Below are 18,487 nucleotides of genomic sequence, written 5' to 3'. Positions count from 1 at the left end.
CCCATCCATATTTGCAACCACTTAACTAAAAATAACTATAGGAATGGCAATGTAAACACACAGAAGCACATGTATTACCATCAGTAATATGCAGACAGTTTTGCAATCCACATAGTAAAATATCCATTAATAGGTAGATGTCTTTCAAAAATGTTTGTGAATTTATGTTTATTTGAAATTTGGTGGACTAGTCTGATTAACACTAAAAACATGTATTAAAATAAAACGAAATTACTTATAAAGCTATCTAAGAACCATAAATCAGGAAAAAGGATTAAATACACTAGAGAAAAAAAAAATTCTGATTATTGTAAGGAGGTTAAGTGACTTGAACAAACGCTTTGCAAAACTTAACAACAGCTATCATTTTCACATCAGAGACTAAGCACTACACAAGGTTTTAACTGCCAGCCAGGGACAGCCCACCACACTCCCCTGTAGAATGGAATTCACATAAGGCTAATACTAACTTTCAAGTTATTTCATATACATGCAGCTGAAAATGGATTCAAAACCAACCAAAGACAAAAACTAATATTTGGGGAATGAAGATTTTTTTTTTTTTAAAGATTTAAATTCTTACCTTGAATTTGTCCAATACTCTTGACAGTGATGGTTTATTGAAGACATTGCGGCAGAGCATTCAATCATGATGACAGTTCAGAACTGCATTTCAGTAATCTCAGTTTGCCAATACCAAAAATTCATTGGAGGGAAAAAAACCCCACCAAATGCATAATCATTTAAAGCTGAGATAAATGGTTAGGAGACATCAGAAGAGAACCAGGAAAAATGCAATACATATTCCAAATCTCTAAGTATCTTAAACATAAAAGTCAATATTATATTAAAATTTCCAGAATATTTATTAATTTATCAACACAAGCCTGTGATTTCTCAGAAACACGTCTATATTCTGTCATAAAAATTAGAAAATATAGAAAGAAAAATACTATAATGCATGGTTGCAAACAATTCTTAAATGACCTAGTTTTGTATGTTTTTAAATAACTGATGTGACTGTTCATTGTGGTTCCCAATCTCTAAGAACATGGGCTCAGTGGTTAAGTGGAGAGGCCTTCTAACCCTCTGGGAAAAAAAGCTGTTACTTTTTTGTGTGTTTCTATATTCAAACAAACGCCTACTTGAATTCTTTTAATGATGAGTGGCAATTTCTTTCAGCCAATCTTTCTCCATAATTAAGAAGCCAATGGAACATAACTGATAGATACATTTACAAGGATGATTCCTTCAAGTGTTTAGCAAAATCCAAGCGTTTGTGAACAACAGTCTCACTGATGTGTTGTTGAAGCTGTTTGTTTAGCTCTTCATCTATAAACGAATCCAGTTGTGAGAATGTATCCTGAAAATTACAAAATATTAGTTCCATTACTAAACAAGGCTAGTATGTGTTTTCCTTGCATAGCTTAAACTAGCAGTCCTGTTTCTCTCCCATGCCTCTGGTCAGCTAGACCAGACCCATGGAACTGGCAGCTCACATGTATCTAGCCTGCCACTAAGTTTCACTCGGCCAGCAACAAAGCCATGTGTCAGGCAGTCCTTCATAAACTCATGTTTTTGGTGAGGATTTTTTGTTTTGTTGTAAACTGGGCTTTAGAAGAACACCTACTACACATAGCCACAGCCTCCAGTTCTGAAGGAGCTTACACACTGCTTCCTCTTCAACACACCTTATAAAAATAAATCAAGCATTTCTGATCAAAAGGCTAGTGAAAGCAATAATGCTAACAGTAGAGGTTGTAAGTCAGAAAGGAATGCCCTGACCCTGCCTCACAAAATCCCTTCTGGCTGCAGACAGATCTGGAGTCCTCAGCTCCTTGCTGGTGCTCTGATGAGGAAGGTCATGCACATGATTTATACCTCCCTGTTAAAGTCTTAACACTCACAGAGTGAAGGATGAATGAGATGCTCTCTTTAGTGGTACACAGGGAAAAACTCCAATTCAGAGCTTCTGTCAACAGAGGGGAAGTGCTGACAGACAATGGCAGGATGGCACACAAAGGAAAACATGCAGGACAGATAGGGTAACACTTAGATACTGCCAAAGTTTGTTAAAATGAGCCAAACAGCCAGAGAGTAGGCAAGACCTCAGGGTAATTTTGACAGTTACGACCATTATAACCACCCATGGACAGTTCATTCTGTTATCTTCCTCTTCCTTTGTTCCCGCTACCTTAAAGACCTTGTGCACTTCCTTATTCAAGCACCACACAATCTCTCTCCTATCTGCTGTTCCCAGCCTTGTTCTGTCAGAGCTGCTAATCTAACACCCTAGCAGGACAGATATGTCAAGAAGTCATTGTAGAAGGACAGAATAAGTAAGTACAAATACATTTTGCAGAAGCTGCTTCTCTAAAATGTAAAAAAAAAAAAAGTGCTCTCAAGGCTTTCACTTACTGAGTTACAAATTGGAGGCACTAACAAAGTGAATAGGTTATAATGTTTTCATTAGGAAAAAAGAAAATTAATTATCACTTTTTAAAGGACACACCATTCACTGGACATCTAATGGAGGTTGGCATCTGGAACACATCCAGTGCCAAGGATCTAAAAAGTGTTTACCCATTTCTCCTATTTATACACTAGCTCTTTGTTCCCTTCATATTTACACGTTAAAGCTATAAACTGACTCTAATGGGGATCAGTGTCCTGCCAGCTACCCACACTGGGGAAAGAGAGATGGCTTTTTAAGCAAACATTAGGTCATCATTACAGAAAAGGGACAAGAAATCTGCACTGAACCACTGCAAAGTGCAAAAGAGTAAAATAATAGCTACCACATTCATCTTGCTACATTAACTGATGCTATGGGAGGTAGAACTATTCATACAGCCTTTTTTTCCTTCTTTATAGTCAGTTCTATCTTATGCCAGCTGAAAAAAAAAATACTTGACACAGAAAATACAGAAACCAGAAAGCCAAGCTAAAAGTGTGCTAATGCCTGGGCACTGCATATTGAGCCAGCCAATACAGGTTACATTGGTATATCATGTGGTTAAAAAAAGACACAGAAAGATGAGATGGTACCTTTCTTCTGGGTGTTACAGATGCAACAGGAGGATTAAAGGTCATTCCCCTCATACTGTATGCCTCAAAAAGTTCTGTAGCAGGCCTATAGCAAAAACCACAATGAAAGAAAAATGCCGTTAGATACATTTCCAAATAATATATCACCAAACCAAGAGCAGCTTCTCCCCACCATCTCATGCCATTCACACTCTCCACCATGCTTTAAGAGAACTCCTCAGCATAATGAGCATCACCGGGAAGAGGTCAGAAGTCAACAGCTGGGGAACAATACAAGTAAAATCTTTCTAAATACTTGGGGGGCAGAAGAAGACATGGGAGACAAGAAAACTGTTCTGTTGGCTTGCCAGTGCTCCGAGCAGTCATTGCTTGTCCTGTACATATTTGAAAAAGCAAACAAAAATATGTGGATAAAGTTTACCTAGCTGATACAATCTGCCTGAATTTCCAGCAGTTCCTTACCAAAGGGTTTTATGAAAACTAAGCAGCCATGCGAGAATGGGGAAGACCATGACATGGGAAAAGAACTGGTTAAAAGGGAGCAGAGGCCAGGAGTCTACGATCAATTTTTGCAATGGCCGAAGGAAACTAGGGATTTACATAAGGTCTGTGCCAGGACTCAAAGATGAGCTGGAGAATACCAAGTTATTTGCAGTAGTAAGAATGAGCTGCCTGTGAAGAACTGCAGATAGACTGTATGAGTTGTTCAGTAAAATGGCAAATGAAATATAGTGGGGGAAAAAGAAAAACAGAGAAAAGTAGTCTCAAACATCACATAAAAACAATAGGCTCTGAGCTGTCCACTATCACTTAAGGAAGAAAAATACTGTTGTTATGCCAGATACTTTCATGGGATCGTGACCTTCATGCTGTTTGGAGTTGGAAAGAAATAGACAACAGAATAGAAAATAGTTACATCAGTGTATAAATCCACAGATCACCCACATCTCAAATATTGCATGTAAGTCTCCACTCTCCTCAACTTCAAATACTTGAATTGATAAAAGGTCAGGAAGAGGCAATAAAGATGATGAAATTATGGAATAGCTCCTGTCTAGGCCAGATCCCTTCAGCCAGAAGAGATACAATGTAATAGAGGTCTATCAAGCCATGTGAGGTACAAAAAGAGTGTATTAGAGCAGACTGTTCATTCTCCCTCCCAGAGCAAGAACCAGGGGCTGTTAAATGAGGCACGCTGGCACCAGGTTAAAAACAAAAGGCGGCAAGTCTTAACATAGCAAGTTGTGGACTCATGAAACCCTTACGAAACAATGCTGTATTTGCAAAATGTATGCTTTCGTTCAAGGAACACTGAACACTTTTGAAAAGACTTCCACTATGAGGTACTAAACAAAAATAGTATCAGGCTCAGGAAATCCACGAGGCGGAAACCAGTCAGAGGCTACAACACTGCTCAGAGCATGTGTCTTACGTACTTGCCCTGTTTTTACTCGTCCTGAGGCACCTGCTTCCAGCCACTGCTGAAGACAGGACACTGAATTAGATCCTTAGTCTGAACCAGGGTAGCTGTTCTTATGTTTTAACATACTATGGACCTTCTGCTGCAACTTGGTTTCCAGTTTACCCAGCCAAGGTCCAGTGATCCTGATCCATATTCAGATCAGGGCTGCTACTGAGGAAATGCAGGTATTTTGCTCCCATGGGAAAAAAAAACACACTGCGCTTTGAGATTTTTTTTAAACTTGTCACAGCCTGGCAAGAAGCCTCAAGAAAAAAAAGAAAAAAAAAAAAAAAAGGCCAGCCAACATTCTGTCCCAGCAGAAGAACAAAGACAGTGAGTCTGAAGAACAGAATCTTTTGATTTTATGGATAATTATTTTTAAGGATTCCTTTACTAAAGTATGAGTAACAGCTGCTTTTTCGGGCACTGTTTTTAAGAACAGAACTCCAGAACTCTTTCCTTGATAACTCACCTCTGGCTCAAATCAAGTGAAAGAGCTCCTGAGCCTTCAGTTGGAGCTCCAGCAATAAGGTGAGCTGCAAATTTCTGCACTGTTGGATGATAGTGTCTCTGAAAGAAAGTAAGAAAGGCGGCAGTTGGCTGAGGGATAAGGGATAATGTATTTATCTACGGATTCTCACATTAATTTCCATTTCAATAAGATGGAAGGTTCTGTTTTTGTTTTAAAGTGAGCATCCCAAAATCAGTCGGTTTCTGGGGTTAAGTGAATAAGAATGCTCATTCATACATTTACTCACTAGTATGTCATGCTGTGAGCATAACTCCACAGTTAATCTCACTGCTACTCCCAGAAGGCAGGAGTAAAGGCAGAGGAAGACCTCTCCAAGCCCCAGACTCTCAACACTGGCTGGAATGCCAGATCAAGGTGTCAGTTGCTCCCCAGAGAAGGGCTGGACTTGCAAAGGAACTTGACAGATTGAAAAAAGCCTCCAAAGGAGTTTTATCAGGCAACTTGCAGTAAGATCCAGTGTGGTATTATCATAGGGGATGTGTAACATCCCCTTTTGACCTCATTCCTTTCCTATACCACTGTGCTGCTGTCTCTTTGCAGGGAATTGGCTCCTGTGAGCCAGATTTGATTGATAAGCCTGAAGACCTCAGTTCTCTATTTGTGTAAAGCATATAAACATTTAGCAGCTATTTACTGATGACTTTCCCTTCCCAAATCACTCAGCTACTTACTAACCTGCAGTAAATGCAGCTCCCACAGAGCTGTGTTCTGAGCATTGCAATGCTCTGGTTCATCTAGTTCTGGGAGGTAAACTCCACTGCCTTGAGATTCGTTGTCTAGTAAGAGGTCCATCTTTGGGAATATCTACAACACACACAAAAAAAAAAGGACTGAGTTGCTTGTATTACACATCCAATTATAACATGGTTAAGTTCAGGATTCATTCCATGTTATTCAGTCTCAGCGGCATTTAAGGATACTCATTCTTGCTCAAGGTGCTTTAAAATATTTTGCATAAAATCAATGCGTCAAAAAAATTCAATAACCTTTAACCAGAAAGCTAAAAATTCCAACAAGTAAAACTTACTTGCATTAATACCCTGTTTGTTGCCAAGATCCCAACACTGGAGTTTGGAAGTACATGAAGAGCAAGCGTGGAAAGCCGCTTTAGGAAAGCAAGAGCTCGTTGCTGGGAAACTTGCTTTCTCCGCTTGGCAAACATGACATCCAGGCACTGGAGCACAATCCCTATATCATCATTGGTACGTCCTCAAAAACAGAATTTCATACAAAGAGTAAATAACCATTCTGAGGAACGTACAGCTAAATACTCAGCTATTGACTGTACACTGGAACCTGAGAAATAGTATGAAAGCTAAGAGGTTCAGACACAGCGCTAATATGATTCAGACATATGCAACCATTTTTTTTTAATAAAAATAGTCCAGCTCTGAACAGAAAAAATGTATCATTGTTTCTGTGCTCCTTTCTAAGAAAATATCTGTTCCATCAAAAATGTCTAAATATTAGAAACAGTTAGTGTTTTAACCCTAAGTGCATTCATTATATCTTTTATAAATTGTTAAATGGTGCAAAGATTTAGTCTTTTACCCATCCAGAATTGTAGAATGTTTTTTCTCAATCTTTCCTCCTTAGTGAACACAAATTTAAGAAGTTAACTAAAATGATGTTAATTTCCAACTTTATAAATATCTTTTTTCATAAACTATTCAGCTTCTCAGAATTAGCAGAAAATTTAGATTAGACAATCAGAATGTCAGAATTATAAAAATCAGAAATATAAACCAGAAGACTTTAGAAAATGGAATTTAAATTGAAATTATTTTAAGAATTATGTTAGAAACATTAGAGATTTTTCTCTATTAGAGAAAGAATTAGAGAAAAAATAGCAAATTTTTAAATTCCCACTGAAAGAAGTAATTATAAGGAAGTCAAAAAACTTAAACTGGAAGTCAAAAAACTTAAACTGCGGACAGGATAAATGCTTATCCAAGAGCACAGCACTCCCTAATGAAGTGGCATGATTAGAACCTGTTACAATGTATTGCAATAGTACTTCTAGTATTTGAATTGCAGTTTTGCAACATGCATCTTGAGAAAAAAGTAGATTAAAACAGATAGTACTCTTTTCAGAACTCAGGTATCTTAAAACAACTGTAGTTTATTAACACTATATTAAGGCTATGATACCAAATAAGCAGAATAAATGTTATCTAGGTAAACACTGAAAATAAGTATCTGAAGTTACCTGCATGCAGGCTGAACAATGTCTTGTAAAGATGTGTGTAGAATTTCATCGGATCAATGTTAAGAACATCACCTATTAACATAATCCCAAATAAGTACATTTACTCCATTAATTTATCAGACAATTGTAAACAAAAGTTTGGTTTTAAAGATCTCTTACCTTGACCAGAGAGTATATGAAAAGCACTGAGAACGCAATGAAGACTTTCACGATAGCTTAAACCCTAAGAATACAAAAGTCAGTAAGTACTGAACATAACATAAAGAAAAGTGTAATGAAAGTAAGCTCAACTTACCCCAGAAACAATGAGAGAATGAAGGACAATCAACAAGTCATCAAAAAATTCCACATTTATGAGATGAGCAAACCTTGAATCAAAGAGATTTTTATTTTTAAGCTGTAGACATTATCTTCAAACTCAGTTCAAAGTATTTTGAATTGCCAAAATCCACACCTTTAAAAGCAGAGCTATATCAAATACTGCACATCTGTTATCTTCACATAGATGGATGATTCAGCCCCTAAATGCTAATCATGGCTTCACTATATAGCACTTAGAGACATGCTCAGTGTTCTTCAAGAAGTAATCAGGCAAAATAATGGAATGGCATGACATCCCCTGGGTTTGCATCATATTAATTCTATCACGGGAAAATTCACATCACATTGAAATATTTTTATAAGAAGGTGAAAAACTTCATCAGAGAAATAAAAGAATTTCAACAAATTTTTCAGGGAGACTCTTCTCTCACTGCTGATACAGCCCTTTCAAAGTCAAAAATCGCTTTAGTGCTTTATGTCTTTTCTAACACACACAAAAGAATGTGGACTCAGTTCTTACTTTGCAAGACCTTCTAGCACCGCTGGCAGAAGTGGAGACTTCTGAGCTTTCTTCAAGATTCTGAAGTATGTTACAAATACAATATTCAAGGTCTCTGTGTGCTGAAGGAAAGAAAACAACATAAAATACTTGAGCATGGAGAACATACATTTCTGCTTCACTGAAACTCAACTGAAAATGTTCCTCTCTGTCCAGCCTGCACTCGGGCCTTCCAAACCAGTCCTGGCACTGCCATCTCTGCTCTTCTTATGCTGAAAAGCTCAAGTCCTGCTCTCTCCTGCCCCCTACTCCGTTTCCTCACCGTCACCTAGCTACACAGCCTCTCTTCCCCTCAGTCCACACTCCTCTGCCTAAAGGCCACTCTGAGAGGCTGGTAACAGCCATTACATAGTGCCATACATAACAGGAACAGGGCACCTGGAGGACACATGTCAATGGATTCAAATATCTTTTTGTGCAGAGAACAGAAGGATTTTCAGGAATGGCTAAGTGGGATTCCTGGATAAATTGAGAGAGCTTGGTTTACTAAAACCTAGACCTCTGGCACAGGCAAAATGTCTGTAAGCTGACAACATTATTTAGAGGTATGGAATGGTGACAGGTTGGGGACACACTTGTTTAAAAAAGGGTCAGGAGCTGCTACTGTGCAAAAATAGGAGAATAATCTCTAAATTATTTACCAGCTTCAGTTTTTTTTCTTTACTTTCTGACGCTTCTGCTTCCAAGAGTTCTCGTTCCAGTTTCTCTTCTGCCTTCTTCCACTGAAAACATACAGTTGATTTTAAGAAAACACATTCAATGTTTCCAAGCAGCCTGGATATCCAGGTTCCAAAGATACGCAGAGAACAAATCTTCCATGCTTGGTGAGTTGCTTAAGTCACCCTGTGATGCTACATGGTAACTAACTTGGATATATTCCTTACTATCAGAAACAACCAAAGGCATTATCAACACCAGAAAGAGGAAAAAAAAAATAGGAAGATAATTAAATTCCTTGTAGAACCTCACAAATATTCAAGTACAACACAAACACTAATCACTGATGCTGAGAGTTAACAATGGCAACAGGAGAAGTGCATTCACTGCTAGAACAAATTGCTACATCAGGTCACTGAAGCAGACCATGAAAGCACACATCATACCTTTCTTTGCATTCTTGAAAGATTTTTTCTTTTCTCTTTGTAAGTCATGAACTTTTTCTTTGGCGCAATGTCTTCAGAATCTTTTTGTAATTCTACTTCCTTAATTCTTAAGTGAAGAAATACTTTTAACACCTATTGTAAAATAAAATAAATATTATGAAAGGTGATCCACAACAGAGGAACAGAGATTGTTAAGAAATCCTGAATTCCATTCAGGCTCGTGCGCCTTCCTGGTCAAAGGTTCTTCTGTTCACTCCCCTCCTGTTTCTTCATATCTGTATCTCTCATCTCTGCTCCCAGCTCCTTCCCCAGCACTGTCCATTTCCATCCCTTCCTCATTTGCCCTTCTCACTTCAAGTTTCCCTGCCTGACTTAACCCATGTCTCTGTCAAGAGCTGATCTCCTCCTCCCAGTCTCCTTCCCCTCCCCGCCTAACCTTCTGTTCTCAGCCCACTCCTAAGCTACCAGCGTTCTGACAGAGTGAGGAAATTCTGCTCATGTGTAGGCAGCAGCTGCACTAACTTCAACTTTCAGATTTTTTTAAACCATTGACAGAAGAAAATTATGTAGTACAACAGAAAGACTCTTACCTCAGGTCTGACATCATAATTTCTACCCCTCACAAGGCCAGAAATGACCTTAACTACACCGAGTGAAGCACAGCCCAACTTGTCTTGTTTAAAGAGCTTCTTAACTGCCTCAAAGCACAGCTCAGAAATCTGAAAAGTGAATTCAAACAAATTCTTCTGTAAAGCCAAGTCTATGACAACAACTAACTGATAATACTGATGGTATCTACTAATTAGACAGAGGGCACAGCCTGTAAAACAGCAAAAAGATTTCGCCACAAGATCTGGATATCGTGGAGTAAGCTCAGAAATATGTTATTTTTCATGCAAAACAAGATTTTTTTAGAAAATCACTTACCTTTTTTGATGCATCATTCATGAGTGGAACAATAAGAACAATAATGTTGTTGTGGAAGTTAAAGTGGGGTAGGGCCACAAGCAGCTCACACAGACACTTCACTGCAATCTCTGCTAGACCTTTATATGCTTTTAATGAGATGACATTGCTTTTCTTCAACTTCCTTTGCTTCCAGTCTGCACAAAATATTTTTAGTGATTACTGTTTAGCATGTGGGGAAGTTTCTAAATACTTACATTTTTAGTTATTGCAGACACTCTCCTACACATTTATACAAAACAGTACTTGCATGAAAGACAGCAGGTAGCATTCAATCAGAGGAGGGTAACTGTAATGCTGCAAACAATTTTGCATTTACCACAAAAAATGGAAAGTCTTGACTGTACCTTTAATTGTTTGTTCCAGATTTTCCAAGTAAAATTTATACTGGCTCACAAGACCTTCTTCAAATTCTCTCAGTTTCTGAGTTTCTTTTTTAACCTGTAAGCATAATACATGTGATATTTTATTTGCCGACATAAATCCTATAATTAGCCAGTGGTGAAAAAACCCCAAAGTTCTAAAACAAATTATTACCTACTTTTTTTCCTAGACATTTCTAGAAATGTATTAAAAATAAAATATTTCTATATATTTCTCTACATGTTCTTGTGCTCAGAGGGCCTTTTCCAACTAGGCCGATTTCATTAAAGCCATGACTCTAAACTGCACTACCTATATTCAAGAAACATTCTAAAGAATTGGTTAAAAACAAGCTCCAGAAACAAGTTCTTTTGCATTTGTTCATCAAATTACTGAACGCATTACACAGAAATCTGTGCCAGTAAGGTGACAATGTTGCACAATTTGCTTTCTTTCTAGCTCATAGAATAACAGAATGGTTTGGGTTGGAAGGGACCACTGCCATGGTCAGGGACACCTCTCACTAGACCAGGTTGCTCAAAGCCTCCCTTCAGTGTGACACAAAACACCACCTTATTCCAAGGTTTATGATGAAAGTCAAACAGGTTTGATATGCCACTTTCAGATACTATTTTGTTCCATCCATTAGCATCAGCATGTCACCTACTTACTGAAGGAAGTATATAAGAATTAAAGGTTCGAAACAAAGACCTCTGCCCCTTGAAGTGTCACAATTTCAGAATTTCCACAAGTACCTGGGTATTTGTCACACTTTGCTCAAAACTGTAAGTTAATATTAAATAAATCAGTATTAGTATTTGGCATAATTTAAAAGTCTGAACTACTCACAATACTCTATAAAGAAATTTCATATTTCACCTTGGTAGCCTTTTCTGCTTCAGTCAGAGGCCGAATTTTGTAAGAAGGTGCAATATCTTTGAATATCTCCATCAAAGAAACCATGACCAGCTTCCGAACAATCACAGCCACATTAGGATCCTGTTCCATCAGCATGGCGCGCAGCTCCTTCAACTTTTTAATCTGATTAAGAGGCAAAGTCAGTGGAAGATAACATAACTCACAAACCAACGTACAAGCACAAAGTACATTTCAGCAAAAGCTTGCCACAAGAAATGTGCCTCATTTTTAAATACTAGAAAGAGAAAAAAATAACTTAGCAGATACTCAGACTCTACTTATCTCTGCAAAAAGAGTCAAGAAATGCTAGATATCCCAACAACATTTTTATCTTGGGAATGTTCAGACTACCCTGCTATTACAAACTTGTCTGAAACGTGGAGAAGTATCAGATACAACCCTGAAATCAGAGCTTAGATAAGCATCATGCTTACAGAACAAGGTAGTTTGGACAAGAAATACCACAGACAGTATTATTCCTACAACCGCAAGTATCCAGAGGGACAAATTACAACTGAACAGAGCAAAAACAGTCACCTGGATCTTCACCCGATTCAAATCCTTTGTACCAACCTATGGCAACAGTTTCATTGTTTGCCACCCCCTGAGAAGTGATACAACACTGACCTTTTTCCTTGTTCTACTCATGTATTTTTCTTCTCTTGCTAGCATTTGGTCACTTCAGATCTTTATTTATTGACTTAAAGCACAATACAGGCTGTTAAGTAAATGCTACCTACATTGTTGTCTGGCTCAGAGAGAATGGCTGATGCTAAGGCAGCTATGTGCATCTTCCTTTCCTGCAGCTTTTGTCTCCTTTGAGCAGCCATTTCCTCAGGAGTGAGAGCAGGCAGGGGTTCTTCACTGAAGTCTAGCATAAAGTGTGAGAGTTAGAAAGGAGGTCACTGGGGAAGCCACTTAACAAATACCATATTGCCAACTATTGTTCTAGATACAGCATTTCAGATGGGTACCGCAATAACACCACAGGTGAGTAACGCATGCAGTTCCACAGTAAAAGAAGCTTTAAGAATGACCTTGCTAGAGCTTGTATCAACCTAGAGATTAATTTTTGCTCCACTCCAAAATCTTACCCTTGCAAAAATAAACTGACCAAATGGTTTTGAATCTGCAAACAGTATTCCCTAAGTACAGTGGGAACATATAAACTCAATATATGACCCCAACAGTGATAGGAAACTGCAGTATTCTACAATTAGCAGCAAATTATTCACCATTCACTTTTTCTTTTAAAAATACAATAGTTTTATTTGCGTTTTCTGAGTATTATTTTGCTACAAGTATGTCCTTCCTCAACTTCAGATTACATTTAGAGAATAATGACCCAGAAGTTGCAGAGTTATAACTACAACTGTTACTTGAGTATGACTCTTAAGTGGATAGCAAACTGCAAATTGAAATCTGAATTTCCTGGTATTCTGATGTTTTAAGTAAAATATTTCAAAGATAAAAACAGACATTTAAAGGCCTACAGAAGTCTGTGTCCTGAGCTCCATTTCAGAATGATCTCAGAATAATCAAACTAGAACCACAGCATATATTCTTTAAATAAGACAAAGACTTCCCTTCTCACTAGCAAAGATGACACAACTGATATAATGAACTTCATGCAAACATCAGTTCCAGGTGGAAATCAAAATAATTTCTAAAAGAAAGACATTCTAATGCCAGCTGTTCCTCAGGTCCTGGGATCCTAACAGGTAAGAAAGCAAGCTCTGAATTCACTGTTATGCTTTGAAGGCAACATCGTAATGAACATATTCAAAAACACCCTGAACAAAATACACTTAAATTACAAACTTCCATAGAGAACAGCAAAGTACTCTTCAAATATTTAAGCGATTTGGAAAAAAAATCCCAACAACAAAAAGAAAACATGATGTTTTATTACCCTCTGCTTCCTCCATTTCTTCTGTATCCTCTTCTTCATCCTGTGCAACATTGAGAACTGCAAAAACAGAGTGTCTAGTGTCAAGCATGTAATGAATATTGTGTAATTTTAAAAGAAAAAAATTTATATATACATATATATATCTTGGCTACTATACTGATTCCAGAATCTGTGTCTTACCTGGCTTTTCCATAGTTTGGGGAATAATGCCACCTTTGTCTTTGATGGGGAGCAGATGAATGAGTTCTTTTTCTGGCTCAGTTTGTACACGTCTTGGCACTTTCTCGTATTTGTCAATCACACTTTCATGTTTTCGTTTTTTAATGTGAACAGGTTCACTGAAAAATACAAGGCAAACTAAATGAATTAACCATCTAATGAGACATGAACCATGTATAAGAGTATACTAGCTGGATTAAGTGTCCGCACTCAGAAAAATAAATAATGGCTGATCTTATTAAGTGGAATGTTTCAGTATGTTCACCATTGACAGCACCAGTCACCACTCAATCAAAAACTGTTATTGTGGATCTGTACAGGATTTTTGAATTCAGGACAATACAGTGCTTCCCATCTCCTTTTTATGGGAAAGTAAATGTGAAATGAGCAAAGACAAAATGAGATTTAGTTAATCTGGCAGGTCAGTCAACTTCATGAATTTTGAAATATTGGCATATGAGTGTAAACACACATATGCATGCAAAATACTTGCATTGATTTTGAATTAAAAAAAATTAATGGTGTAACTGCTTCTAATACAGGCACACTATTAAGTGTGTTATCTGTTCATGTTATTAAAAAAACTAAAAGCCAGGGATAAAGAATCACATTGTTGAAGCCACATGGTCTGTCTTATAACAGGAACACTGCTTTTATTCGTGTAAGGGGCAGAGTTTCAACTGGATATCTGAAGGACTCTGAAAGCTCTGGGCTCAGAGACTGCCAGGCCTCAGAAAGTAAAAATCACTTGTATGAGAAGTAGTTTTATATCTGTGCTGGTTTTGGCTGGGATAGAGTTAATTTGCTTCATAGTAGCTAGTATGAGGCTGTGTTTTTGGATTTGTGCTGAGAATGATGTTGATAACACACTGATGCCTGAGTTGTTGCCAAGCAGGGCTTACATTAAGCCACAGACTTTTTCAGCTTCTTGTACTGCCCCTGCCCTTACAGCTTCTGTGCAGGAAGCTGGGAAGAAACAGCCATGACAGCTGACCCGAACTGGCCAAAGGGATATTCCATACCATAAAATATCATGCTTGGTATATAAGCTAGGGGAGTTGGCCGGTGGGATGTGATCACTGCCTTGGGACTGGCTGGACATTGGTCGGCAGGTGGTAAGTGGCTGCATCACTTGTTTTTCTTGAGTTTTGTTTTTGTTGGCTTCCTTTTCATTATACCATCATCATTTTTATTATTATTGTTATTATTATTTTTCAGTCATTAAACTGTTCTTATCTCAACTCATGAGTTTTCTTCCCTTTCTTCCTGAATTCTCTCCCCCATCCCACTGCGAGGGGGAGTGAGCGAGTGGCTGTCTGGTGCCCATCACTGGCTGGGATTAAACCACAACAATATCCCAGCATCTACCCAGAGTCTACACATGACACAGTCACCCTCCGCATGCATTGTAAGGACAGTGCACCAGTCTCAGCTTTGCTGTTCCTGTGCAGATCAAGCCTTTCCTGTGTACCCAAATCCCACTCAACAAGCACAGGAATTCTACACATCTGTGACTGATCTGTTGAGCATGAAGAAAATACAGCTGCTGTGAAAACAAGGGAAATTATGGTCATACCAGACATCTGTAAACCCTAGTACTAGCTGATGGGTTCTGAGATGGCACTGCTCCCATTCATGTAGCACTAAGGGACTCAGGGAGCTTTCAAAGTAAGGCAACAGTGAACAAATCAGATATAGCTTATAAAGGCAAACATCTTTTGGAAACATGTATTAAAAATTTTGGAAAAGTAAAATAAAAAGATGCAAAATTAAGATCTCAGCACAGCCTGTCTCCCACCAGGCCAGAGTGCTATTTTACCTGCCTCCTCACTGTGCTCCTCCACTGCATGAGCAAGTGCCTTGGCACCACTGAGGCTCACTAAAAACTTAACCCCAAGCAGTCCTGCCTGGAAGGACTCCACCAGCAAGCAAGCAGGACTAGGACCCTGTCACTGGACAAACAGGCCAGTATCTTCCTTAAGATGTCCCACAGCCTCAACCTCCCCTACCCTGCCTTGACTTCCCAGGCCACATGCTTAACCAGGATGTGATAATGAGTGGGTCAGTGCCCCCTTTTTTTTTTTATCCCTACTCCATGTTAACTTTTACCACCACTACTATCACTTTTCTACTCTGCTCACTAGGAGAGCCTGTGTCACATCCCACTCCCCAAGGATAACAGAAATAATGCAGTGTGGTGTACCACCCTCTCACAGGATATGTTCCTAGCCTACACTGAAGTACATAAGGACATAAGTATTTAGCCTGTGCTAATATGAACATGTAATTTATAAATGAGACAATATTTGACAAGTTCTTAAGAATTATTATAGTTGATCAGAGTAAAGCAGATTAAAAAGACAAATTCTTCAGTTTAAGATAACACTACAAAAAGAGCTAAAAGCTACTAATAGTTAAAGAGATAAAAGAGCAACTATCCTTCTATGTATTTCATTGTGAATTCTACGTAAAACATTGCTCCAGAAAACTGGCAATTAATTTTTTGCATGAATGTTTTGGTGCTACATGCGTTTAGACATGGCTTCCAGAAGCTTTTTTTTTTTTTTTAACAGCAATTTGCAATGCAATACAAAAGTATAGCAGCCCAAAGTCCAGGGAACATCCTGAATACTCTACACAGAAAAAAAGACTGTATACAGATTAAAGCATTTCTTTCCATTTGGGGAATGCTACTCATCTCACTGTGCAGAAACAGTATCCAGAAGGACAGGCAGAGCAGGTGAATGTACTGATGCACATCAATACACGAATATTGAATGTACTGACAGACTAAGGGAACACTAAACTGGAACTGCAAAGAAACACCAGACTGAAAGTGGCCTCCTGATATATGTGTTACATTATATTACTAATTACATATTAACCACACAAAGCTGAGTTAGTACAAAAAGTAGACATCACAACAACACTCACTTAGAAGAAAGATCTCTGGTTAAAAAGGATGCTTTTTGAGCCAAATCTTCCATTAATTTTAAGTCATCTTCATCCATCATGTCCAGTGGAAGAGCATCTTCCTCCTCTTCTTCCCGTTTTTCAGCTATTTTAGAAGATTATGTGTATAGATTAAAATCCTGTACGTATATTCAAACTCAAAAACCTAACCCTGCCTACACTTGTGAGACCATTTTACACCCTACTTCAACCTTGAACTCATCAACCTTCATGCAGGTGTTTTGTGTTAGCCCAGAAAACTGTCCCTTTATTGACATCCAATAATGATTAGAGCAAACATGTTTTCTACCATCTCCAGATGTCAGATCTTGTCGCCAGAATTTATATTTTTCATACATTTTATATTTTTCATAACTCGCACCTTCTTTCAACAAGAACAGCAATTATTTGTATACAGAAAATGAAATGTTTTTTTCTTGATACATAATTTTACAACACAAAGCAGCACGATATTTAGTAACCCTCACACCTTTCAGCTTACAAAAATAACTCTGAACACTTACCAACTTGTTTTTTCTTGCATTCTTCCAATGGAAAAGGTTTTCTAGAGATAGCATCTCTGACAGCCTCCCTTAGCTTCTTTTGTTCTTTTCGATACTTCTTAGCAGCACTTTGCTGCTTGTACTGTTTATTCTTTAATTTGTTGTCAAGTTTTATTTTACTAGTTCTCAGCAACTTGCGAAAGCTTGGAACTCGTTTTTTGTTTTTTCTCTAGGAAACAAACAGAAAACTACAAGTAACTGACATGTGCATAACCTTTGTGAAATTTATTTCACTGTTTCAGATCTCATTAAGTTCATATTTCTATCAGAGCAGAAGAACATGATTCTTCTAAATAGTATAATGAGTTAGCTCCAAATTTACCCAACTCTGATAAATTTATGAGAGGAGGGAATTGTGAAGAATGTTTTACAGAATCATACCTTGACTTTTTTTTTTTATTAAGCCCTGTGTTCATCACTTTTAGACATATGAACATCCAAAGTATGTTAAACAGATTGTTAGGGCACAGTTCTTTGCCCTGTGTCTTCCCAAGCACTCTGTTTCCTCTCTTCACAATGCCATTCTTCCTCAGCACACGATCAGGTTAGGAAGGTCTAATACACGGCCACAGCCTTGAGCAAATGTCCTCCTGCAGCACACCTCCTCATGCTGAGCTTTGGCTCTCTCCTGCCCCAAACTCTTCATGACCAGCAGCTGCATAGAAGAGACAAGGCTGCCCACTGCAAGGCTCACAACAGCATGATGTTATAACATAACAGCTGTGTATGTGTCACAGGTGCTAAAGCTCCGGGACTGACAAGAAAGAGGGCTCAGGGAAAACCCAGAAGCACAGATCAATACAGGCACCCTGTGCCAAAACCACAAAACACTCCCAGGAGCATTCAAGATGGAAATGGATGCAGCACAGCTTACCTCCTGAGGGGCATGCGAAAGCATGGGCTGCGGAGGGAAGATGGGCCATTGTATTAGAGTTCTGGTGGGGGGGGTGTCTCTCTGGTAAGGGGACAAGTGGCTGGACTAGTGTGGGGCTCCTTGAATCTGGAATTTTTGCTAGCTCACCTTTATCTTCCCTTTTCAGATTTGACTACTGGGAAAGCGCTGAAGAGACAGAAGCAACACTGACACTTTGTCCCTATGCCATACACGTGGCACTGTGAGCTAGAACAGCTACAGATAACAGTGCCTGTGCCTGGAGGTCATCTCGGACTCTGCGTGTCCTCTCCTGATGCCACCTCACAGCTCAAGTGCATGTGAGCAGGTCAGGCTGCACACCACCCTGCTCTCTACTAGAACTCTGACACCATGCTCCTCAGTATAACAGACAAGGGTGATTCATTTCTTCTTAGAATCATGGAATGGTTTGGGTTGGAAGGGACCTTAAAGATCATCAAGTTCCAA

The 18,487-nt window shown here is 38.5% G+C and overlaps 1 protein-coding gene across 1 annotated transcript; it reads right to left on the bottom strand.

Moving 5' to 3' along the window:
* Positions 1-852: 852 nt before the first annotated feature.
* Positions 853-17,296, bottom strand: NOC3L (nucleolar complex associated 3 homolog (S. cerevisiae); the record flags this gene model as incomplete). Its single annotated transcript, XM_010073983.1, has 20 exons — positions 853-1,363; positions 3,049-3,133; positions 4,983-5,080; positions 5,718-5,846; positions 6,070-6,251; positions 7,252-7,323; positions 7,411-7,474; positions 7,547-7,619; positions 8,093-8,193; positions 8,773-8,853; positions 9,235-9,366; positions 9,825-9,953; positions 10,162-10,337; positions 10,548-10,641; positions 11,443-11,604; positions 12,222-12,352; positions 13,394-13,450; positions 13,574-13,731; positions 16,547-16,670; positions 17,089-17,296. Coding segments are annotated over 20 exons (2,385 nt in total), but the record flags the coding sequence as incomplete, so codon positions are not given.
* Between the last annotated feature and the right edge of the window lie 1,191 nt (positions 17,297-18,487).

The sequence above is a fragment of the Pterocles gutturalis genome, unplaced genomic scaffold (assembly GCF_000699245.1).
Source record: "Pterocles gutturalis isolate BGI_N339 unplaced genomic scaffold, ASM69924v1 scaffold1222, whole genome shotgun sequence".
NCBI classification, from domain to species: Eukaryota; Metazoa; Chordata; class Aves; order Pterocliformes; family Pteroclidae; genus Pterocles; species Pterocles gutturalis.
The sequence above is the reverse complement of the archived record's forward strand: the minus strand, read 5'-3'. Positions and strand labels throughout refer to the sequence as shown.